This window comes from Rhinolophus hipposideros (assembly GCF_964194185.1).
Source record: "Rhinolophus hipposideros genome assembly, chromosome: 12".
Lineage (NCBI taxonomy): Eukaryota > Metazoa > Chordata > Mammalia > Chiroptera > Rhinolophidae > Rhinolophus > Rhinolophus hipposideros.
Window position 1 is genome coordinate 71,413,884 of NC_138058.1, and position 26,116 is coordinate 71,439,999.

The following is a 26,116-nucleotide window of genomic DNA, read 5'->3' on the forward strand; positions in this document are numbered from 1 at the left end:
CGCTCGCTGGGTCTCCCGCACCGGACGCACAAAGCTCCGGGTCAGCCAGCCCACGCCGCCCGCTACCCCGCCCCGGGACTGCGACACGTCGGCCTCAGTAGCGACCCTACGGGCTTCCTGACACCGGGGACATCGAGAGGAGGGAGAGCGGTTCCTGGCCCCCCCCGCATCGCGGTCTCCGCCGGCCCCGCGCCTCGCCGGAAACTCACACCTTCCCCACCCGGCCGCTCCCGGCGCTAATTGCGCCACTTTCCCTCTTCCGGGCACCGGCGCTTTCCCGGCCCGGAAGTGCGTCATCAGCCGGCGCCAGAGCCGCGCGCCGCGCAGGCCTGGAAAGCTGATGGTCGCGTGCTCCGCGGGGAGAGGGACTGCAGCAGCGGTCGCCCTGCCTCCGCGCCGCCATGCAGGTCTCCAGCCTCAACGAGGTGAAGATTTACAGCCTCAGCTGCGGCAAGTCCCTTCCTGAGGTGAGTCATGTCGGAGCCCTCCTTGCGGGGCGGCCGCCCCTCTTCTCGGCCCTGTCCCTGGTCTGCGTTCGCTGCGCCCACATCGGCCCCGCTCTCGGGCAGGTCCGGAGGCCAGTCGTGGTGCCCGGGTGCTGCTCGCTGCGGGCAGGCGAGGACGCTGCTGGCACCGCTCCAGAAGATGGACGGAGGGCGGACCGCGGTCGCTGAGTTTTCCAGTTCATAGGGACAGAGGACGTGTCCCGTTGGGCTTCTCTGGCTGTGGGCAGCCGCCGCCACCCCGAGGAGCAGAGCGGGGACAGACTGGCCGACAGACGTTTCCCCCTCGCTTTAACGACCGGTCAGCCCCTGGTTGTCCGGTACCTGTTATGTGCCAGGTTCTGAGCCGTACAGCGCCCAGCACGGGGGGTGCAGGCTTTGCCTCTGCACAACGTGTGCCGGGCCGTGCCGGGCAGGGCTTTTGAGACTTGCGGAATTTGATTTTGTTCAGTCTTAGGACAGGAGAGTTAAAAGCGGCTGGGAAAGTCGATGCTTCTCGGCCAGGCTTCTCCTGTGTAAAACACGCAGCCGGCGCGTGGGGGGAAGGCGGACTTAGCCAGGGTCACACGCCGGCTCTGAAAGTTGGCTTTTGGCTTCTTCCGAGTGATGGTCAAGCCTCTGTCCCAGCACTTCCAGTGAGAGGACACTTTTTGCAGAAGCCCGTTTACATTTTCAGATGACTTGTTAGGTAGTGGTTTATTTTATTTTATTTTTTATTTTAAAAAAAACACTTTTTTTCACTGGGGAACAAACAGTGTGTCTCTCCAGGGCCCGTCGGCTCCAAGTCGCTGTCCTCCAATCTGGTTGTGGAGGCCGCGGCGCAGCTCCAGGCCCAGTGGCCGTGTTCAATCTTGGTTGCAGGGGGCGCAGCCCACCCTCCCACGCGGGACTTGCGCCCGCAGCCTGGTTGTTGAGGGCTCCCCTCTAACCCACTGAGCCTCCCGCCGCCCCACTGGTGGTTTTGCAACGCGCCGCTTTATAGCATGCTGCTGTTGGTCTGTGAGCCGCCTTCGGAAATCAGAGCAGATAGAGCTCTTCTTCGTGTGTCCACCCCTGAAAGGTTTGGACCCAGTGAGTAAGTTCTTCCTTCCTTCTCAGAATTCCGGTTTAATAATTCCTCCTCTTCCAGCAGCCCTGTTTTGAGTGTGGGGATATGTGGTGAACCTGCCAGATGAGGTTCCCTGTTGGGAAGAAGGTTAATAAGTGAGCAGACAAGAAGAAAACTTCGGGTAATGACAAGAGCCTTGAGTAGAAGAGAGCTGTTATGGTGAAGTGTTTTACAAGAGGTGACATTTGAGCAGAAACTTGGATGAGAAAAGGAGCCAATCATGTGAAGAGATGGGGAAAAGAGTTTTCAGTCCTGAGGGACCTGAAAGTGTGATGTCCCACAGTGGGAATACACTTGGCATGTTGGAGAAACAGGAGGCTCAGGCGTGAGTGGTGTGCTCGGTGAGGGGGAGTGGGGGCAGCTGAGCCTGGAGAGCTGAGCCGTGTAGGGCAAGGGAGGACGTTAGGGTTTCATTCTTAGTGCTGTTGGAAGTCACTTTGGGTTCTAAACCGGGCTGCTGTGTGGCCAATTACCGTAGCTGGGGAGGGGACGAGTGGGGATGACGTAGGGAGTCCAGCTGAGACTGCTGGCTTGGGCTAGCGTGGTAGCCGAGGAGGTGCTCAGACGTGCTGGGACTCGGGAGGTATTTTGGAGGTAGGTAATGGGACTTGCTAGTGGACGGGATGGTGGTGAGACGTTAAGCCGAAGGAAGGGAAGGAATCAAGAGACAACTCTTGGGTTTTGGATCTGAACAACTGCGTACATGGTGGGGAGGGGGAAGTTAGCAAAAAGAATCAAAAGTTTTCTCTTTGCTCCTTAAGGTTTGAAGTTCTAATAAACCCCAGGTGAAAATGTTGAGTAAACAATTGTGTGTGTGCTAGTACGGTGATCTCTCTGGGTCTCTTTTAAAGTAATTCTAACTTATGAACAAATTGCCTATTTTGCTTTACCTACTTCAAATGTGAGATCAACTAGGGTCTTTTTTCTGTTCAACAACAGTGAGGCACCTGTTTAGTGCAAGAATTAGGTCTTCAGCATCTCCAGGGCTCTTTTGCTAGGTTTCTCATTAAATTGTCTGGCAATGGTCAGGTGCCATTCTTTATTAGCTGTGATTTTATAGAATACGGAGAGGATGGCAGAAATCAGTGACAACTTTCAGTTCTTTGGTGAACTTTTTTTAAACTTTAGACTTACTTGTTCCTGCCCTATGCTGGATCTTTGTCTTGTGTGCTCTCCTGGAATGCTGTCAGTTCGTACAGAGACTCTTGAATGAACTTTTCTTTCTTCCCATCATCACTCTATTAGAGATTTGTTGCCCTTTAGGTTCCCAGGCTCCAATTTAGAAGGAAATCCCTTTGCCCAAAGCTCATTTGCTGAAGTTATATGAAACCAGTTATTGTATGAACTGCCCCCTTGTTGAGCAAACTTGCTGAGAAGAGGAAATTGAACCCCCTATTAGAGGAGGAGCCTTGGTAATAAACTTTATTCTGCTTGTGTTAGATTAATGTAAAAAAATATATTGCGTGCCCAGAAATATACTTCAGTATCACTGTTAATTGAAACAACACTACTCAAAACAAAATCAGAGCAGTATGATCACAAAGACTAGCATAAACCTATAAATCAATGCACTAAATATGAAGAAAGGAGAAAAGCCCTGGCACAGACTCAGGCCCTTCGAAGTATTGGACCTCCTCAAATACACACTGCCTCCGGCATTATACTCAAGGTCTTGAGTGGGAGTGTACATGGCCAGAGTCCTAAAGAGAATAATGGCTTGTGTCAAACACGGGCTGTACATTGGGTTTGTGCCTTTAGAAGTGACATCTGTTGTCACTTTTTCTCTTGCTTTTCTTTCATTTCTTTAGGGTAGGGTTTCTTAACCTCATCATTACTGATATTTTGGGCTGGACAGTTCTTTGATGTGGGGGCTGTCTTGTGCATTGTAGGATGTTGGGCAGCATTCCTGACTTCTACCCACTGGATGCCAAGAGCACACCTCCCAGCTGTGAAACAAATGTGTCTTTAGGAATTGCCATATGCCCTTCGAGGGGGCAAAATATTGCTCCTGGTTGAGAACCACTGCTTTAGGGTAATCATAATTGGTTAGTACTTCCTCATGCTCATGCAGTGGAATTGTGCACCTTGCTAAACTGGGGTACATCAATTACAGAACAAAATCTGTAATCCAGTAAATACGACTTTTGAAAGTATCATTTCTTAATTAGCAAGTGTCGGCTTTTTGGTCAGTTACTTACAGTTTTTCCATAAAAATCCATATTTTAAAGAAACTTGCTCCTTTTAATGGTTTGCTTTTTAAAATTTCACTTAAATGGATAAAGTTGCTCCATATGGTAGTTATAACCCATAATATTTGAGGCTTGTATTTTCCCTTAGATCGATTAGATGAATTAGTTTTCTCTTGTGTAAAACATGATAGTTCTAAAAATTTATTGTCTAATATATGTAAATATATACAAGAAAAAAAATCCAGAGGGTATGTGAACAGTGGGGTTAGGATTACAGTATATTTTCACTTTCTGTGTTATATATCCCTATAAGGCTTTTAACGTTTTTTAATGTGACCATGTGTTATTTTTGCCAACAGAAAAACAATTCAAGTAAATATGTTTTAAAATAAAGTCTCTTCATTTTCTTTAGTGGCTTTCTGACAGGAAAAAGAGAGCACTACAGAAGAAAGATGTTGGTGAGTATTATTTTTTCCCTCTTGAGTTACATTCATGATCCATGTTATAAAATTTTCACTCATTTATTATTATCATACTTAAGTGAAGCTCACAAAAATGCAGTGGAAAATAAACTTTTTGCCCTTTTCCTTCTTAAGAAATCTTTTCTTGTGGTCAGTATGTTCCTAGTAGGTGTGGGATTTGATTTTACCCACTTAACATACTAATAAGTTAGCCTGTTACTGTTTTGTGGATAATAGCGGAAGACGGAAGACTCCTGGGTCAGAGACAAAGACTCCGTTACTCACAGGGCACAACATATAGTATGAGCATCAGCATATCTCAGTCAATTCCCCTTGCCCTGAAGTCCCATGAGGGCACTCAGCGTGACCCAGATGGATACGCTGCGTGCAGTGGGTTTGTCGCAGCTGAGGAACACCAGGCTTGGGAATCCACTGCTTTTATAGCAAGCAGTGAGCAGCCTGTTCTTTGTCCAGAGGAGACATGTTACCTCGCCTGTCAAGGCTGCCAGCTGCATAAAGAACACTGAGAAATGGCTCAGGAAACGGAATGGCCGGGACCTTACAGTCCTGCCATACCCAGTGAGATGTATAGGAATGCCAGAGACCCAAGTGGACCGTCTCCTAAGCGTTCCATGTGCTTTGTTCTCCAGCGTATCAGAATCCTGTTCCATTTGGTAAATCCATTTGTCAGTTTTTTGCGATATAGAGACAGTGAACATTTTCTTTCTGAACAAAGTAATTTTACATACAGGACATATGAACATGAACAATAAAAGATCATTGCAGAAGATTTTGATTCTTTACGTTACGGTAGTAGAGAAGATAGGCATGTAAGATCAGCTGTTAACTTAAATCATTTTGGATAATTTTTTTATTATGTTTTCTCCATTACAACTTGTCATATATGAAAGGTGACTTATCTTCCCATATGTTTTATTTATTCTCTAAAAATCAGAGACCAAAGATACTGAAGGGGTTTCTGGATGTCAGAGCAATACCCCAAGGCAAGAGTCTTGGAAGAGTAGGCTTTGTATACTACTGAAGTTAGAAAATTAAACTTTAAATCAAAGGAAAACAACAATTGCTGCTTTAGTAATGTTTACTGATTCTGATTTCTTCTGATTCTCTCATTCCACTGCAGAATTCTAGTATGTAAGAAAACAGATGCAGATTATTTAGAGGAAAAAATGGTTCACTGACTTTCTCCCAACCCATCTCAAAACTATTATGTGTGTTCCATACTGAGTGGGCTGCTCCTACTCAGTTGGTCCGAGCCTTATATGTATGTTTAATAAACAAGGCAGCAGTGTGCCATAGAGTTATAAACAGTCCTTGTAATAGGTACATTGTTATGATAGCAACCAGCACGAACTCACACTTCTTGGTTCCCTTCTGGTAGGAGGGAACCAGTTTTTGTGTGAATCCATGTTAGAGTTTTGATCCAGAAAGACCTAGAAAGTCTCCTCTAGCCTGGATCCTTTTGGCTCCAGATCAGCGGTGCCAACAGAGGTAGCGTGGTCACCGTTTCTTCTATAAACTTAAGATTTTAGAAGGTTTGTTTAGGTTTGTTATTATTTAGGAGAAAGAAATAGTAAGATTTTTGTCTTAGCTGTAATTGAATCGTGATAGCGGTTTAATGTTCTGTTCCCCTTTTATCCAGTTCTTAAAACTGGATGTTTGATGCATTATTGTGGACTTTTTTTTTTCCAATTAGTGGTGGTACTTTTTCCTTTTTGAAAAGTGAAAATAAGATACTTAGCTTAGAAGAATAGTGTATGAGCTCAGAAACCGGCTGTGTGGTGAGTAGGGCTGTATTGATGTGCTTTCCCAAGGCTTGGACACTCTGGGACGTTGTGGACCTGTTTGTAGCACCTGCTCTATATGCTTCGCTTCCTGTGATACAGAATAAGACTTGACCATTAAACGAGCTGTTTATTTTCACTCTTTGTAGATGTCCGTAGGAGAATTGAACTCATTCAGGACTTTGAAATGCCTACTGTTTGTACCACTATTAAGGTATCAAAAGATGGACAATATATTTTAGCAACCGGTAAGCATCTCTTTGGTTATGATTTATGTACATTTCATAGCACAAAATGCTGTGGTGGGGAAGGTCACTTTTTTTTATTACCCTAACATTTTACTACAAAAATTTCAAATATACAGAAGAATTGAACCATTTTCCCACCCCCTAGATTCTGCAGTCGTTTGCTATATTTGCTTTATCACATGTCTGTCTATACATCTCTCTGTTTGTCCATCCATCCGTCCATCCATCCTGGTTTTGAATGTATTTCAGAGCGACTTGCAGATAGCAGAGTACCCCATCCCTAAATACCTCAGCATGTATATCACTAACTACAGTTTAATATTTATTTATGGCTTTTTAAAAGGAACGTTTGCATATAGTGAAATGCACAGATCTTAACTGTACTGTTGGTTTAGACAAATGCGTAAAACTGTCTAGGTCAAACCCCAATCCAGGTACAGAATATTCCTTTTACCAGAAACGTCCTTTATGCCCCTCAGTCAATCCCATGCCCACCCCCGCACAAGCACCACTGCTCATTTACTGTAGATGAGTTCAGCCTGTTTTAGAACTTTATATAAATGCACTCATATACTGTGTATTCTTTTTGTGTGAGACATATTTCACCTAGGACTTCATATTATATTTGAGATTCACACATTGTTGTATGTGTCAGTAGTTTGTTCTTTTTAAATTGCCAAATAGTATTTCCTTATAGGAATACACCACAGTTTATTTATCCACTCTCCATTTGATGGACACCTGGCCTATTTGCAGTTTTTGGCTGTTAATTGAAAAAGCATTGTGTACCAGTCTGTTTTGAGGATACTGCAGGTCGTAGGATAGATGTATGCTGAGTTGCTAAGAAGCTGTCAGACTTTTTCCCAGAGTGGTCAGATCATGTTGCACTCCCACCAACAATGAATGAGAGTTCCAGGAAAAGTCACTTTTAACATAATAATTTTCTGTATCATATAATGTTTTGTATATCACTAAGATTTTATCACTAATGTTTTGTATATCACTAAGATTTTATATTAGCAGTATCAAAAAAACATGAAATAAGAATATTGAATATATTGCAATTCAGAATATTACCCAAACATTTTTTGGTTGTGATTTTGGTACATATATCCTATGAATTGCCCACATATTTTTTTTGTTGGTCTAACATTATCCATCTATCCCTTTTTCAGCCGCTTTCTTGTCAGATAAGACATCTACACGTCGGTCTCTTTAATTCTGTGTTAATGGTTGTCTCAGTATTAACACTAGCCACAGTTCTTAACCTCCAGTTTTAGGTTCAGAATATATATATATATATATAATACAGTTTTGTGTGAATAATTACATATTACATAATATACATACTATGTGTATTATGTATTATATATACGATATATATGTAACGTACACATATACATATATACTATACATAATCATGTGCCACATCACGTTGTTTTGTTCACCAACAGACCACATATACATTGATGATCCCATAAGATTTTTTTTTTTTTTTTTGTAAATTTTATCGGGGAATATTGGGGAACTTTGTTTCTCCAGGGCCCACCGATTCCAAGTTGTTGTCTTCAATCTAGTTGTGGAGGGCACAGCTCACCATCCCTTGCGGGAATCGAACTGGCAACCCTGTTGTTCAGAGCTCGTACTCTAACCAACTGAGCCATCTGGCCACCTGCCCTCCCCCCCATAAGATTATAATGGAGCTGACAAATTTCTATCACCTAATGATGTCCTAGCTGTTGTAATGTCACAACACAACATATTACAGGTTTGTGCTGATGCTGGTGTGAGAACAAACCTGTACTGTCAGTCATATAAAAGTACAGCACATACAATTATAGTTGTAGGCTGTACCACCTGGGTTTACCTAAGTGTGCACTACCGATGTTCGCACGATGATGGAATCACCTGACGCGTGTATCAGAACGCGTCCCCATCATTAAGCTACACGTGGCTATATAGTATGTGTGTATGTATATATCTGTATACTATACTATTTAAAACAAGACTTAGGGCTTTGATCCATGCCAGTATACATTAGACTATCTCATTCCTTTTCTTTTTAAAATATCTTTATTGGTTTTAACAATTAGTCTTTTTCTTTTCCTGATTACAGACATGATAAACTTATATAAAATGCAAACATCACAGAAATACGTAAGATAAAATGTGAAGGGCCCTAAAATTGCACTTCATAGAGATAAAAAATCACTGTGCTTATGCTTCCAATTTTTTTCTGTGCAAACATTATCATTGTTGAGTTGTACAAAAATGGGATCTTACTGTGCACACCTTTCTGCAGCTCTCACCGTGCCCGCTATTGCCTTTCACCTGGTAATCCGTTTGGCAGCTTTCCATGTCTGTAGTCGCGGGTCTGTGTCATCCTCTTTATGGGCTATACGATGATTTACCGTTGTCCATTTAACTGTGTCCTAGCAGTGCACATTATATTTGCTTTCAGTTTGGGGCCATTTGTAAACAGTGCTGCATGTCTGTGGTAGACTTGTGGGTGTGTTCCCTTAGGAAAAATTTGTATAATTTGAAATACAGATTTAAGATGTATAAACATCACATAGTTTAGAGAGATTGCCAGATTGTCCTCCAAAGAAGTTATAACAATTTATACTAATCATCAACAGTGTATGAGCATTTTTAACACTCACCAACATCCTATTAACCATCTTTTCATCTTTGTTATTCTGATGGACAAAAAACATTTCATTGTTTTAATCTACTTTGTTAGATTATTTGTGAGGTGTATTAGTTATTTGTATTTCATTTTCTATAACTTGCTTGTTTATGTCCTTTGCCCATTTTCCTCTTGGGATGTTGGAGAGGGCTGCTTCTAAATTCTTTTCCTTTGATGTGGTTATAATGAATCCTACTTACCTCTGAATAAAAAGTATACTCAACATATCTGCAGGATGTTGACAGTGAAAAGTATATTCTTTAGGTTTTACATCGCACTAATTTTTTTATAGGAACATATAAACCTCGGGTTCGATGCTATGACACCTATCAATTATCCTTGAAGTTTGAAAGGTGTTTAGATTCAGAAGGTAAGTAAGAGGTGAAATTTGAATTCATGAAAATAGCTTTTTATATTTGGCTGCTTTTCTGCTTGTTAAAACGGGAATGGGTTGTGTATTAGTTTTCTTTGCTATATAACAAATTACCATAAACATCTATTTATTAGCTCACAGTTCTGTAGGTGAAGTCTGTCCAGGCTCTGCGTTGTTCTGTGCTCAGGGCTGAACTCAAAGCATGAGCCAGGTGGGACTCTTATCCAGAGGCTCTGGGCAAGAATCCACTTCCAGACTTTCAGGTTGTTGGCAGGATGCAGTTTGTTGCTATTGGAGGACTTGGGGTCCTGTTTCCTGCTGGCTGTCAGCCTGTGGCCACTCTCAGGCTTCGAAGGGGCCTGCATTGCTTGTTACCTGGTTCCCTCCACCTTCAAACCAGCTATAGTTCTTTCTTGTTCCCCTTCTCATTTCCCCTTCTCCTGCTAGCTGGAGAAAACTGCTTTTAAAGGGCTCATGGGATTGATTATAAATCTCCCCTTTGCCGTATCCTGAGACACAATCATTGGAGCAATGGTGTCTCATCACATTCACAGGTTCCACGTGCTCCAGAGAAGGGGACTATACAGGGGGAAGTCAGTGGGATTGTTCTTAGAATTCCGCCTAGCACAGAGGGCAGGGTGAAATGGGAAAGTTCAGGTATTTTTATCCGATGGCCTCGAGATTGAGGGGAAAGAAGTAATTGGATATGTATTCTCTTGTTTTACTTAAAAAAAAAATTCTGTGTGCTGCTAATAACAACTATTTTCACTATTTTTGTTTAGCAGGTATACTATGAATGAGTAAAATGTTACTGTTATCATTTTCAAGCAACAATTTTTGAATGTTCTTTAATGTCTATTTTATTTTGAACATCTCAGAAAAACTGGCAAAATTTAGAAGTCATGTTTTGTGAATTTATTTTTAATTCACTTCAGTTCTGCAGAAATCAAGTTGATCAGTGTCGAGAAATTAATTATAAAGCCTTTAATTTTCCATTTGGTGTTTTTGGGCAATATAATATAGCAACTGTGTTCTTCTTTTATGTAGAGGCAGAATGGAAGAAAAACCTAGCATAGGTGTATAATTTTTGTGTTGCATTAGAATCTTTGTATCAAGTGTGCATTTTTATTAAAAATGTGGATTGATAATTGTATTTTTTTCCTACTATTTTTTATTTTTCAGTTGTCACCTTTGAAACGTTGTCTGATGACTATTCAAAGGTATGCTTGACTGGTTTGTACCGGCTGTCCTTAAAACATGAATGAGTGGAACTTATTTTTATGATAAATATTTTTATGATGGGCTCATTGTTAAATTAAAAATGGGTATGTAGTAAAGTAAAACCTATCATTTTCTATTAATGTATTTTTAAGTTGTCTCATTATGATGCATAGTGTCTTTTAAAACAACAGTGATAGAGATGGCCTTTGGCCAGTCTAATATCAAAATGAATTTTCCATATCACATAGGAAAACTTACTATATTTTTAAGAATTGTAGTAGTCATCTTTTTAGACCATCTTAGATTCTAGATGTGTGATTTTCATTATTGCATTTAAACTATTTTGCCAGGTTGCTTTCTTATTTATGTGTGAGAAGTGAAATAGCAGTGTTGTACACATATGTTTAATTTTCTTAACCCTGCAAGTAAACAGTTGTGACATATTCTGAAACAGTTCAGAATACAGCCAAATATATACTTTTTTTCTTCCATTTCTTTCTTTGCCTTATTCAATTTAACAGAAAAATTTTTAGTGATGTCAGATGTCATCTCAAAGGAAAATTGAATTTTCTAAGCTGACATGGCTTTATATATTGTCCTCAGTTCTGGAAACTATGGAGTACGTTCTATCCTTTTGATTATGGTAGCCATTTGTCACGTGTTTTTGGACATGTAATTTTACAACGTATTTGATCTAGATAGTGACAAATTTGCTTTTAAATGCCATCTGCACATTTTAAAGATACCTTTGTAGTACATTAAAGTTTATACAAGTATATCAAGCCCTGTGTGGTAATTGTGAGATGATTAAAACGTGTTCTTAAGTAACATAGGAAATTACTCACTGAGGTTACTGAGCAGTGCTCAATGTTATGCAGTATTGGTGCCAGATAAATGAAGGGTGTTTGTTTTTAAATCTTTCAGTTAGAAGGTAACGTTTGCAGAAAATCTATCTAGAATGCAGGAAGGCATTAAGTAACCACTGGAGAGGTTTGATGCTTAATTATGATGGAGAGTTGTGTGTATACACATTTGTGTTTACAGAGAGAAAGAAGGAAGGGTGAGAGAGATCAGAGTTTTTCTTATTCTACCAGTTTTAGTGATGATGAAATAAATACTTTACCTAGAAACTTAAGCAAACTCACTTTCTTGTTTCATTTTCAGATTGTCTTCTTACATAATGATAGATACATTGAATTCCATTCACAATCAGGCTTTTACTACAAAACCAGAATACCAAAGTTTGGAAGAGATTTCTCTTACCATTATCCGTCATGTGACTTGTACTTTGTTGGCGCAAGGTATTGGGCCTGATCACCCTTCATTTTCTCCTTTCCATCTCCCCAGGCAACTTCTGTTCTTAACATTGAGGAGAGGAATTTTAAAAAGACACGATCCCTGCCTTTCGCTTGCTCAAAGGGTGTAGTTCCAAAGTGATTGGCTCATTTAGGAATTACATCCTTGGGTCTTATTAGCACTGGTGCTCTAAATCTAGAGAGACATGGGTAACCTAACAGGGTCACATTGTGGTAAAGTCAGTTTCTTAGCCTCATTGCATGGCATTTAAAAATTTCTTGTTCTTAAATGCTACTTCTTTATGATTGTAAAAATAATACATATCTCTTTTAGAAAATTGGGAAAATGTAAAAAAGAGTAAAAGAAAAAATCATCTATAATTATGCCACCCAGAGGAAACCTTTATTAGTAGTATTTTATTGTGTTTCTCCTTGTTTTTTCTTATAAACACATAGAGATACATTTTGTATCTTGTGTTCCTTCCATGTTATTTATAAATAGTAGTCTACCTAATGACTTTATAATATTTCCTTGGCACATGGGTGACTTAAGTCACTTTTATACATGAACGAACTCTCACATACTGTAATTATTTTTTAAGTTAAGTGTACATTTTTGTATTAGTTTTACAAAGGAAAGTGATGCCTCCCTTCTGAGCAATTTATTTATTTCTAAAGAATTCTATTTGCTTGAAGAAAAGTTCATTGCAGTTTACCAGATTTTTAACTTTATGCATTACTTTTCAGCTCTGAAGTTTATAGATTAAACTTAGAACAAGGACGGTACCTAAATCCTCTACAAACGGATGCGGCGTGAGTATTTTAAGAATACTGCGGTATTTATTTTGGCCAGGAGATGGAGCCAGATGCTGAAGTTACCAAATAATATGTGTTGCATTTAAGTGGTGCGCTCTCTGCACAAATTAATCAAAAAGTGTACTGTTTTTTCTAAACAAAAATTCACTGAAAGACCTTGTGCTTTCTTAGCCTGTGTTCTTGCCTTGGGAGAAAATGTATTGAGACAATAGAATGAACTTTTATTCTCATGGCCGTGGAATAAATTTCAGAAGGAAATCCTTCCTTGTCTTATCCCCTGGCAGATAGAGTACGGCCCTGGGGATCAGAAACTCTGGTGACTAAGTGCCAAGCACTTAACCCTTTCATGCCTCAGTGTTTGTCATACACAGTTGAGTGAGAGAATCTGCATGTCTTCTTTCTTCACAGAACTGGGTTGACTGCTTATGTAGAAAGTTTAGAGTAGTCCTTCCCAGGTCAAGTAGATGCTAACACTTTCTCCCTCATTGCTTTACTTTTTAGGGAGAATAATGTTTGTGACATAAATTCAGCGCATGGTTTGTTTGCCACAGGGACAGTAGAGGTAAGCCTACGTTGACTGTTTTTATGGAACGTTGGTGATAGTCCCCAGACACAGCTTAGCTGTTTTGCTGCTGCAGGCTGTGCCCCAAAAGCGCCTGATGTGGCATGCTTTGGCACATGCAGGTCACTGCTGGCTCCTGGCTCCTGGGGAGCAGTGTGACAGCCATTCTCGTTAACAGGAGGCGATGTATCATGGAGTCTCAGCTCTCTGCTGCTTGTTACTTTGATGACTGTGAATTACTTTCCCTGCGGCTGTTTCCTCCTCCGTGAAATGGAGATAATACTTACCTTGCTAACTTTATGGGTGCTGGTGAGAATCACGTGAAACAACCTTATGTGAAAACATTATAAACCGTAAAGGCAGATAGGATGGTGATGTCTACACCCTGTACAGTATGTTCACTAAATACATATTTCCCTTTTAAGCTGCAATACGTTTGAATCAGTGTCCTTCATAATTGGCAAGTATTTTTCTAGATTTCCATTTTAATTGCAGTAATGTTAAATGCTAATAGTAAAAAAGAAGCAAATATGTCAAACATATTTAAAAGTGTCTTTTGTGCCTTCCGGTAACCAAATCTTACACCGCAGAGGTAACTCTAATGATTTGCAGGTTTATCCTTTCAAGTTTTTTTCCTATGTATATGCAGAAATGCATCCGTGTTAGTAATGTATTTTTTAAAGATTTTTATAAAAATAAAATTATACCATGGTTCCCCACTTGCTTTTTTCTTTTTTTTTTTTTTAACATAACAGTATATAAATGTGCATCTTTATGCATTGGTACTTATAATTGCTTTTAATGCTAAGCTAATTATTTTAAGCACTTGGGAAGGATTCCGTTGTTTGAATGTTCTATAGTTTATTAAGCCAATCACACATGGATGAAATTTAGGTCTCTATTCAAATTATTTTTATGTTAAGAGATTAAGATTTGAAATGGGACACATGATGCTGATTTAATGGAAATATGTAAAACTATGTTGAATGTCTTATAATACTGTTATGCTTAAGTCAGGCCAATGAAGCATTCTCTTTTTCTTGAGATTATTAAGGGCAAATTTTAAAATAGTTTTCTTGAAAAAATAGATTTTAAATAGAGGCCTTACAGAGCAATGTAGGCTAGATATTAGGAAATGTGCTCTGAAAGAGAAGTTATGTATTAGAGCAGGCTACTCTTCCACCAGCTGTTTTTTTTTTTTCCACCAACTGTTTTAAGACCAGCTCTGCCACATGTTGAGGGGGGAGCAGACCCCCCCAAGCCCAAAGACTGGGGTTCCTGAAGTTCCTTGATTACTGGGGGCTTGAAATTTGGTACACATAGTCAGACCAGACTTTAAAAATTCATTTTTACATCAATTTTGATAATATGTTGGATTTTGATTTCTTCTGTGACAGTTACTGTAAAATGTTGTCAAAATCAGTAAGGGCTTGCTTTTTTGTGCTTTTTGAAGTACATTAGAATGTAGGCTTTAGCAATAGCAATATTCACATGTAGGTCACAGAAAATCAAAATGGTTTGGGTACAGAACCATTTTGTGTTCACTCTGGAATTTATCTGTATACCTATTTTTTATTTTTGAAATGTGACTTTTTTCTGTCCCTAAAATCATTGAATATTAGGCCATTTGGAATTATTTGCCATGTGATTTATGAGAAATCTTTTATTCATCTTTCTGACAGACACATTTGTATTAATAGTAAGCAATTACTGAGATCAAGCCTTCCAGTGTATTCAAGGTCTTGATTTTAAGATTATTAACATAGTAAACAGTTATTTTTAATCTTTGTCTGTGTTTTTAACGGATTGTGGACATATTTCCAGTGTATGTATAGCTACGCCATTCTTTTTAATGACTATAGTGTTCTGTTAAATGGATCACACCATTGCTCCATTGCTCTATTGTTTGCAGTTCTCTTTTTCATTATTTTTGCGTTATTTTCACCCAGATTATTTTTAAAAATTTCACACCTTCTGAAAAGTTGAAAACATAGTTCACTAATCTCATTCATTTTGTACATTTGGTTTCTTTTCTATAAAAATATGTGTATATGTATATAAAATACGTTTTTTGAACCATTTGAAAATACATTGCAGACATTCTGACATTTTAGTTTTAAACACTTCCAAAATATTTCTCTTAAAAACAAGGATTTTCTCCTATTAAATCATAATACTGTTATCATCCCTAAGAACTTTAACATATTAAATACTTAACATCGATGTGGTAACATATAACTATTTTAAATTTTCCTGGTTATACCAAAATGTCTCTCGCAGCTCCTTCCCCCTCCACCTGACCAACCAAACCATTGTCCAATCAACATATACATACATTATACATCATACATCACAATACATATATCACATTTTGGACCTTTTTTTTTAAAAACAATAATTTTTTTCCTTTTTTTTTCTAATTGTAAAAGAAATTCAACTCATGGTAAAACATTTAACATTTAAAAAATGTATAAGATAAAAAGTTATATTCTTATTTCCCATGAGATAATCAATGCTAATAAGGTTCTTTTTGGTATTTGTCTAAAAATTTTCTGGTGACAGCCATTATTTTAAATGACTGGTTTTTGTTTGCTTAGGGTCGAGTGGAATGCTGGGACCCAAGAATTCGAAGTAGAGTTGGCCTGTTAGACTGTGCATTAAGCAGTGTCACAGCAGATTCAGAGTAAGTAGAAATTAACTTGCAGTTTAAATATTCATCAGCTTCTAATATAAACAGATATATCAATACTAAATTAAAACCAATTGCTAAAGGCTGAAGTTCTTTAGATTTGTATCTGAGGTTGTAGTTTTGTGATAGTTTTACGTAAAAATCCTTTCCTGTAAAAGCTCACTAAGTTAGTAAGCCAGATCGAATTCCTTTTTAAACTGCTACATACAAGTAGAATGCTTTGTTTATTTAGTTGTGTGGAATTTTATTAAAACATATACACTGCAGGAATTTATATTTCCAATTCTGTGGTGTCTAGTGATAGAACCAGGAGTCCACCACTGCGGTTAACAAGCAAAACGAGGTGGTTTGCATTCTAAGGTGGAGGGAAGCAAGTGTTTTTGATATCCTCTTGCTCTTATTTGCCACTTTCTACATTTAAAGCAATTAGAAAAGCACTACATGCTGGGGGATGAAAACCTCTGGAAGCTTGAATTAGTAAGAAGTATAAGCTCCCTGTCCTTTCCTGCTCACCAGAGTGGTTCCTGTTGCACTATATATGTCATCAGACATTTCCCTATATGCATATTAGCACATATTAACGTCTATGCAGACTTGTCACTTTCTAGGTCAGATCCTTGACCTGGGGTTATTTGCTGTAATCAGACAGAGCCCAAGGATATTGATTAAATACAGCTTGGTAGAAATAATAGCTAACAGATAGTACTTTCTACTTGCCAGGTAGCGTTCTAAGTTCTTACATATATTAACTTACTTAACTCTCACAACAATCTCTGAAGTGGGTACTGTGTATTTATTTTACAGTTGAGGGAATATTGCATTCTGGCATGTGTAAGTCATTAAGAGTTATGTTGCAAAAGCATATTTATTTCTAGGGAAAGACGTTCCAAATATACCATTAAGTGGAAAAGCAAATTGTAGTTTGCCTATATGGTTTTATGACATTTTCATAAGAAAAACATGTACTTATAGTACATAGGGAAAAAAATCTGGATGTGTACCAAAATTTATAGGGAAAAAAAATCTGGAAAAAAAATCTGTATGTGTACCAAAATTTTAAAAGCAGTTTTGCTTGCTGTTTCAGTCTCAGGTGATTTTATTTTTTATGCTTAGCTTAATTTTTTCTACACAAACATTATAAGCTGTCAACCTCTGTTATTTGGCAGAAGTAGAGTTCTAGAAGGTGGAGCCAATACAATAAGAGAAAGAAATAAGTGTAAATATTCGATTGAGAAGGACAGTCTGTCGTTATTTGCAGATGACATGATTATCTGCCTGAGAAACACAGCAGAATCAATTGGAAAACTGTAGGAACTAATATGAGAAGTAAGTCGGTTACAAAATAAATGTACAAAATCAGTGGCTTTGTTTTTTATCGGCAATGTCCAATTAGATACAATGGAAAACAGTTCTCATTTATAACAACAGAAATTGTAAAACACTAAGGGGTGAATAAACTTAGTACTTATCTGAAGAAAATGACAAAATTTTATTAAGAAAAAAGTTTGAGTAAGTAAAGAAAAATAACATTTTACTACACTGAAAACAGATTCGAAAGTTCATTTTGAAGAGTAAATGACGACAAATGATGTGGATGAGAGACCTCAAGGTTTCAAACTGATGCTTCGTCGTAGCTATGGGATGAGGCTTTAGGTGGTAGAAGAAACGTGAGGATGCCAGCAGTCAGTGGCCTGGGCTCTAGGTCCTGGTCCAAGGGCACGAAGACAGTAGTTTTGAAATCAGGACTGTTGTCCGCTTCTGACTTGTCTAGTGCCCTTTCCACCTCACGCATTGCTTTGGGTGCTGATACTCTCGGTTGCTGAGTGAGAAGCATATTTCAGATTCATGGCCAAACCATTCATCTAAAAGTTTGTCACTTTTAGAGATTCTGGGGTCCCCATTTGGACCCTAGTCTTTTATTTTAGTTTGACATAGCTAAATTTAAAAAGGGAAATGGGTATACCCATGCCTGAATATAAAATTGTTTCTTCTTAAGTAAAAAGGGAGTGTTTCTGTAAATACCTTATCCTGGCTTAATTTAAATGAAAGATATTATCATACTGATTCTTTTTCATTGGTTTTATATATTCAGAAGCTTTTTCTTTGTTGTTTGTAGCTACTATGAGAATATTCCTTACAGTTTTTAAAGCTAGATTACATTTATATATAAAGCTTATTTTTTATTTTGATTAAGAAAGTTTGGCTACAATCCTTTTAAACAGAAGGCTAGAAATGCCATTTTTCCCATTAGAATTGAAGTGAAGATTAATAATGAATTTGTTATTTGGAAGGTTTGGCCTTATATACCTGGCACTTGAATATCTTGCCTTTCAGGATAAACAGTTTACCAACAATCTCTGCTTTGAAATTTAATGGTGCATTGACCATGGCAGTTGGAACATCCACAGGGCAGGTAAATATGTTTAAGCTGGAAACTTCACACATAAGTGAGCATTTCAGAGGCATGTATATGTACTGTGGGAAATCTCCACATATCTATTCACTGTGGGAACAAAATGAGGCGGCGGCGTTTTGGCCAGAGCAGTCCAGAATGCTGCACTCTTTTAGTACCTAGACACATTCTGGTTCTGGCCTCAATGGTTGGACCGAGAGGCTCTCGAGCTGAAGCTACAGCAGTGGACGGCTCCGACATTCTTTTGACTGTGGTTTAGAACAGCGTTTTCCACAGTGTGTGGAACAGAATTCTGTGGTCAGAATATTTGGAATTCGGCCCAGTGCTTTCTGCTGGAGAGTCACAGTGCATTTAAATATATGGAAGGCTTTGAGAATTCCCGTAGACAAGAAATGTGTTTAATAAATATTTCCAAACTGTATTTGTCCAAGGCATCTGGTGTTCACTCAGCACCATGAACAAATCCCATGCAGTGAGTCGTCAGGGGAACACACCCTGAAGTAGTACGAGTGAAATAACCACAGAGGTTTAACGCCATCTTTTCCTTCTTGCCTTTAAGGCAGAGCCCACACACTTATACGTTTGCTCGCCGCCCCAGAACAGGTCTGAGACTCTGCTTCTAGTAGGGTTACTACCTCTGTCATCAAGGGCTAGCGAGGACCTGTGACCTGGGCCCAAGATCTAACTGCCCCAGGCCCCTTGCGTCCTCTGACAGCTTGGAACCCTGCTTCCCTATCCCCCCCGTCATAGCCTTGCCACCACCTCTGTCTGGAATCTACCAGAACTTCTTCTTTATGCCTTTTATTCTTGTTTCTATCCCTTGCTGTGACCGTGCCTGTGACATAGTCGGCTCTCAATGTATATATTTGTGGAATGCACACAAATTCATACGGACTTTCCGTTTTGTTCCTTTCTTAGTGTAGCTCTGTGGTTCTCAGTCTTAGTTTGCCTAAAAGTGACTCTCAGGGTTGAATTCATAAAACCATGTACTCCAAGGGTAAGTTAGATTTTTCTAGAGCATGTTTGCTGGCTGACTTTAGAATCTTTGTACCCTGGGTAACGGTGTTCATTGTGTTCACAGAAAAGTAATAAATGGCAGCCACTTTTCTAAGTTTTAAAAGTTACTTTTTAAGAGAAAATATTTTGTTTAAGCAGAAATAACTTGTTTTTTTCTTTTAGGTTTTATTGTATGATCTTCGATCTGATAAGCCATTGCTAGTGAAGGATCACCAGTATGGGCTACCCATTAAGTCCATTCATTTCCAGGATTCATTAGATTTGATTTTGTCTGCAGACTCTCGAATTATCAAAATGTGGTATAAGAACTCAGTACGTATTTTTGTTGTTGAAATTACTTATTTGCATACTTTTCTAATGTTCCTTTTCTTTCTGCTTTTTTGAATAATATGAGTTCTTCAGAAAGAGATACCAGGTATTCATTGGGAAGCTTAGTTGGAAGTTGTTACTTCAGGATAGATAATATTCATATTTAGATAAAGCAGTCGAGATTGCTCAGTTCGTATTAAAGTTTTCCTGATTTGCTAGAACTGGCATGCATGTTTACATGTATAGTTAGGTGGAGAGTAAATCATTGTTTAAAAACTTTGATCCGGAAAAACCCCCTAGACCATGAGGCTCTCTCCCAACCTTAGGAAAGTTTTAATGAACTACTAATTATCTTTCCATGTCAATATTATCGTACATCTCAATATCATACCTTTTCCCCATCTTGGAGTTTAGAAATGACACCTATACAATTTCTTACAGTATTTTTATTAAAAACTATTTTTTTAAGAATATTTGATGTTCTCTCCCCTCAGCTCCAAGTATTTAAAAAGTAACGAAATCCTATATTGCTGGTTTTAATCTGCCTTCTGCTTTTTATTTTAAAACCTAAGTCTGAGAGAAATAAAGGTTAGTTCATCAACTACCGTATTTCCCCGAAAATAAGACCGGGTCTTACATTAATTTTTGCTCCAAAAGGTGCAATTAGGGCTTATTTTCAGGGGATGTCTTATTTTTTCATGTACAACAATCTACATTTATTCATTTATTCATGTACAAAAATCTACATTTATTCAAATACAGTCATGTCATCTTCTTCTGGAACATCGTCATAACTCTCCAAGCCCCGAATTCTGGCTTGAATTTCTTACCACTCCATTTCCTGTAGAACCATTGGCCCCAATCTCTCCTGTCCAGCAACAGAGCTCTCCTTAAATGAGCACGTCTTGTCCATGTGGCCTGCTCGTAGTGCATTGGCAACACGGCTATCAGTGATTTTATCCTATGAATTCTTCACCCAAGTCACGACCTCTTGTAGGCCGGCTTCACAAAGTTTCCATGCTGATTTCTCTCCATTCTATTTTCATTGTAGTCATTGATTTCCATGCGCAAATCGTCCTTGAATGGCTTGTATTGCAATATCCAGAGTCTGGAAATAGATATTCCTGCGGGAATCATTATTTGATCTATTCTTCTCTCTGCAAGGAAGTTCTTCATGTCTTTAGTGCGGTGAGTGCTGGCTGAATCCCAGACTAGCAGACCTCTTTGGCCACCTTGCAAAAAAAGTGGCAGCATTAAATCAACCCACTTATAACTACTTGTGTGCACCCCGCTTTTTCAGTTTCAAGAACATAAATGCCTGAAACGCCTTCAACTTTATCTTTCTTGCCCTTAGTGATGATGAGAGTTGGGGCTTTCTTTCCATCCAGACGAATTGCCAAAATACAGATAACACGTGCACTTTCGTAACCAGTGGAGGGAATGCAGATTGACAAGGCACCCCTCTGATCAATTGTCACCTGAGATCCTTGGCCCATAAACACTGCAGTTTCATCCATAGCAATCACGTTGGAGAGTTGGTGTTTAGAAAAGTCGATGCCATCAACAAAGGACTTGAATGCAAGTCCATGTTTAATAACTTCAGTATCTTCCAGGTTGAACAGGGTTGTAGATCTTAGAGACAGTTCATATCACTGAAGGAAGCCATCCAGCCAGTGTTGTGAGGCTTTGAAATCTTCTGGGGGCATTTCTAACTGGTGCCATCGCAAGGGCAAATGCTTGAATATCAGCCCTGCGCACAACCAAAGGCTTTGCTCTCCTGTCAGCAATCCATTCACAGATGATGTCTTCCAGCTCAGGAAATAATGGTTGCCGACCTGATCCATACTTGCGCTTCTTAGCATTTCCCTTGTCCACCTGTTTCCTGAGGTTATCGTATTCTGCTTGCCATTTTCTGACCATTCGGAGATCCAACTTTTCTTTACAGAAAGCCGTAAGATTCTTGCCCCGGGAGTCCTTCACAATTCTTTTCTTTACTCGATGGAATAGTTCTTTCTTTTTCCACTCATTTTGTCTGGGGGTCAAAATATTATTCCCTTTAAATCTACCATTAAATCAAGTGTTAATTGAAGACTTATGAGACAACAGTGGCAACAAAAATGATGACAGTTAAGAATGATGGTGCACACAAAAGCGAAGAAAAATTTCAGGCACCAAAATTCACAAAACATTTATTTCACATGAGTGCATTAAGTACGTCCATTACAACACACAACGTATTGAATTATTAAGATTCATATTAGACACAACCACGTCTGTTTACTATCAAGTGCGCACATTATTCGTGCATTGTACTCCGATTGGTCATTTGGCAATAAGTCTCGAGTTTGTCTGTTTACATAGGCGTTTACCTCTTGTCCAAAGGCGCCCACTTGGGTATTTACAAATACTTAATTATAGTATATATTATTTATTTTAAGTATTAATATCGATAATGTTATTTACTTATATTTAATTATATATTAATATTATTTTATAATTATGTCCATCGTGTGTTGCAACGGATGTACTAAACGTGTCCATCTGGCTGACTACCTTAACTGGGGCTTGTTTTTGGGGTAGGCCTTATATTACGAGCATCCTGAAAAATCATGCTAGGGCTTATTTTTGGGAAAATACGATAAATGGGGACAAAAATCATTTAGTATAGCAATTGCTTTGGAGAGTTCTTTGCATTTAATTAATTAAAAACTTAGCATCTTTAGTCAAAAAGTGTCACTTTTGTTTTTCCTTTTCATCTTTGAGATGAACGGGGTGGAAAGCCCAGCAGCCTCAGCATTAGTTGCCAGAGGCCAAGCATCAGTCTTACCTGTGGGGGCTGCCTGTGCTCAGGGCCCCATCACAGTTCAGCTACTTGTCAGAGTCCCTGGCTGCTTGGACCATTACTTTTGTTTTTAATTTTCATTTGTTAACTCCCAAAGTATAGAGCTTGCTTAGCTTATTTTCTTTTTCCCTCCGGATCTTTGTGGAACTTTGGAGTTATCCTGGGGTTGGGTTCTGCCTGCAAGCCGTGGTACCCCCATAGCCCCCTCCTGTGACTGTTTTCATGAGTAAAGAACGGGGAGGCTCCCAGCTTCTCTTAGTTCTCAGAAGAACTACCCTGCTGACCACTAGGGGACTGACTGTGCTACGTGCTGCTGTTGGCTTTGGGTTGGGAGGGTTCTGAGGGCTTTCGAGGAAGAGTCATGGTGTCTCAGGCTGGAATTTTCTCTGCTCCTTCTCTGATAATCCAAACTAATTTACTTTAAAACAATATTTATTTTTAATACTACAAATGCAGACTTTTTTTTAAAAAAATTCTTAAGATACTGGTAAAGTAGAAGTTATCCTTGACCTGGCTTGTGTCCTACCTAAAGGCAATCACTGTTCACCAGTCTGGATGTGTCCTCCCAGACCCTGTAACTACTGCATAGTTTTCCGTAATGTGGGTTTCTATTAACTGTGGCACCTTTTCTGTTCCATACTATCATAGTTCTCTTCTCCCCTACGTTTTTTCTTCCCTCTTTCCTGCCTGTTTCAATGGGAATTTGAGAAGAAAGGGAGGTAGCTGTGTGAATTTCATTGTCTTGAATTAGAACTTAGCTGCTGTTTTTCACTGAACATGAAATAACCATCTTCCTCGTACTTTGACTATACCCCCCCCCACCCCCCGCCATGGGAGTACCTAATAGGGGTTAATACATGCAAAAGCTGGCAGACATTTTCGGCATTGGTTCTTGAAATAATCTTGCTGCAGTTGCTACAGTAAGTTTTATTTTGGCATTGTTGTTATGACTAAATACTCCCTCTGACCCACACCCAAATTTCTTGGTTTTGCTTGACTTGCTTTTCTTGTTTATCTTTTTCATCACCTTTTCCATTCCCATTTTCTTATCTTCTGTTTTTTTTATCTCTTACTTTCCTTCTCTTAATTTTTTAAAAAAGAGTATACTTCCCCTCACATTTAAAATAAAAATGTCTTAGGCTTCACAATATAATAACTAACACTTTATGTATGTGTAGGATTTCATTTTGTAAGTTATTATACATCCATTGTTTTATTTGATCCCCCTCAACACCTTGTAATATGGGTATGGCAGATATTGTCATTATTTCACCATGTTGACCTTCTCTCTTTCGTTGGTTTCTTTGAGTACAAGTTTAACTAGGATGTGTTTTCCAGATTATGAGAATTTTTTTTAAGTTGATGTACAACTTTATTTTAAACTTTACCCTTTCCTGTCGTGTGGACATTATCTTTAAAATTTTGTATTTATTTTCTTTGATAAGTCATCTCTCCCCCTGGGGCTCAGTTTCTTCATCTCTAAAATGAGAGCATTTTATAAATTGATAAAATGAAATCTCTAAGATTTTTGAAAAAAATCATTCAGTATAGCAATTGCTTTTAAATTCTATGAGTTCAATTAGGCGATTTTATTTCTTTACATACCAGTATGTGGTTGAGTTATGTGTTCAGTGTATTTTCTTTATATGACATTGTCAAAAATTGTATTCCTTTAACTATTTTAATAATGCCCTTTTGCTTACTCTTTTAGGGAAAAATATTTACTTCCTTGGAGCCAGAACATGACATTAACGATGTCTGCCTCTATCCCTACTCAGGTATGCAGTTTGTGGCCCTGGGGCATTCAGTGAGACAGATCTAGGCCATGCTTCATCGGGGTGTAAACGAATAAGGCAGGGTTTGGCTTGGTCGGGACAATTCTTGGATACTATATCTATTTGAAGAATCGAGCAGGAAGTGCTGTGGATGTTTCAGAAAATGGCTCTTTCAGTGCCTCAATTCTCAGCCAGCCTGGCTGTTAGAAACTGGTAAGAGTATATAGGCAGGTGGCAGGTGAGGTGCTGCTTTGGTGTGCTTGTTGGCACTTTTATGTGATTAATGTAATGGTGTATGGAAATCGAGCTTAGGGATTTAGAGAAGGCCAGGCTTGCCTGATAACCACAGGCTCGTGAAGCCATGGGTTTTGGTATATTCTGTGTTGTATGCTGTTCAGAAAATTACATGGCAGGTTTCGAGTTTAACAGTACCTTTAAGGTAAATCTGAACAATTGGGGTATGAGAGAAAATGAGAACAGTTCCTACTCTCAAGCAGTGTTATAGTCTGACGACAGACAAGCACAGATAATTTTGCTAGCAGGATCCAGGCAAAGCAGGAAGAGTTGTATTATGTATGTACAGATAGCACTTTGACAGCATGTTAGAGAGGTTTCGGCCAGAGCAACTGGAGGAGATCATACAGAGATTTCTGTATTGGGTGTGGAGTGATGAGTGAGATTTGATGGATAGAGTTGTGAGATGAGGTGACCCATGTGAAGGAACAGTGTAAGAAGAGCAAAAAGGATGGGATAGGGCGGGGTGGGGCGGGGCCGGGCAGGGCAGGGCAGGGCAGGATGGGGTGCCATACAGTTTGGGGAAGGGAAGCCCCTCTGTGCTAGAGCTGTGGTAAACCTAGGAAGAATGAAGTAGGAAGGCAAGTGGAGGCCCAGGAATGACATGTAGAGTGGTCTGGGCTCTGTCTGTAGTCTAGACCTTTCAGACTGCTTTCAGAAGGCAGTTCTGTCCATCATGTAAAGGGCAGATCTGTTTTGCACTAAAATGAGTAGGAAGTGATATTCTGAGCCGAGAATGGGAGCACTTGAGAGAGCAAGTTTGGGAGAGAAAGATTATTCTTTTTTGAACATTTGAATGTTAGGAGGGGACGGGGCAGTGTCCAGCAGAGGGTCTCAAACCTGACTGCTCATCCGTGTCACTTGGGGAACTATCTAAAATGTACACATTTTAGGCCCCATCCCAGGTGTACTGACTCACATCCAGGGGGCGGGCCCAGAAATGTGTATCTTTAAATTGCTTCCCAAATGGTTGTGAAGCTCTGCCCGCACCGCATTGTATTGCACAGTAGAAAGTGTGGTTTCGAGATGAGCAGGGCTGCAGATACGAAATCTTAAAACTTGTAAATAGAGGTTATGATAGAAGTGGGACTGAATGAGACTGCCGCTGGGGAACATGTGGAGAGAGGAGAGAGCAGGACCTGGGGCCATTTACAGGGAGAATGAGGAGGAGGAGAAGGAGCCAGCTGATAAGTTTAACAGGAAGGGACAAAGACGGTAAAAGAACCAGCAGTTTTTGATGTAGAATAGAAGCTAAGACGAGCGATTCAGTGAGCACTGCTCAGCAAGTCCTAAGTGTTGCGGAAGTTGAGACAGGAAGGAAAGAACTAAGATTAATGCACCTGTGCTGCCAACCTAAGTGACGATGCTATAATATTTACTTACTATTTAGTCCTTTGATAACCCAGTGTAGTTAATGGTGCACAGTGTTTTTCTTTTTTCTCTTTTTCTGTCCATCTGACTTTCTTTCTTACATCTCAGGAGGTAAGGAAAATTGGGGCGTTTGCCCAGG

At 39.4% G+C, this 26,116-nt stretch overlaps 1 protein-coding gene across 1 annotated transcript in view; it reads left to right on the plus strand.

Moving 5' to 3' along the window:
• The first annotated feature begins 302 nt into the window (after positions 1-302).
• Positions 303-26,116, plus strand: part of NOL10 (nucleolar protein 10) — a 78,253-nt gene continuing 52,439 nt past the window's right edge. The window contains exons 1-12 of the mRNA XM_081069387.1: positions 303-467; positions 4,213-4,258; positions 6,213-6,311; positions 9,293-9,370; positions 10,556-10,593; positions 11,759-11,895; positions 12,637-12,702; positions 13,207-13,267; positions 15,865-15,950; positions 18,291-18,369; positions 19,549-19,698; positions 24,249-24,315. Coding sequence (XP_080925513.1) covers positions 402-467; positions 4,213-4,258; positions 6,213-6,311; positions 9,293-9,370; positions 10,556-10,593; positions 11,759-11,895; positions 12,637-12,702; positions 13,207-13,267; positions 15,865-15,950; positions 18,291-18,369; positions 19,549-19,698; positions 24,249-24,315 — 973 coding nt within the window. The 5' untranslated portion in view covers positions 303-401. The remainder of the gene's footprint in view (positions 468-4,212; positions 4,259-6,212; positions 6,312-9,292; positions 9,371-10,555; positions 10,594-11,758; positions 11,896-12,636; positions 12,703-13,206; positions 13,268-15,864; positions 15,951-18,290; positions 18,370-19,548; positions 19,699-24,248; positions 24,316-26,116) is intronic.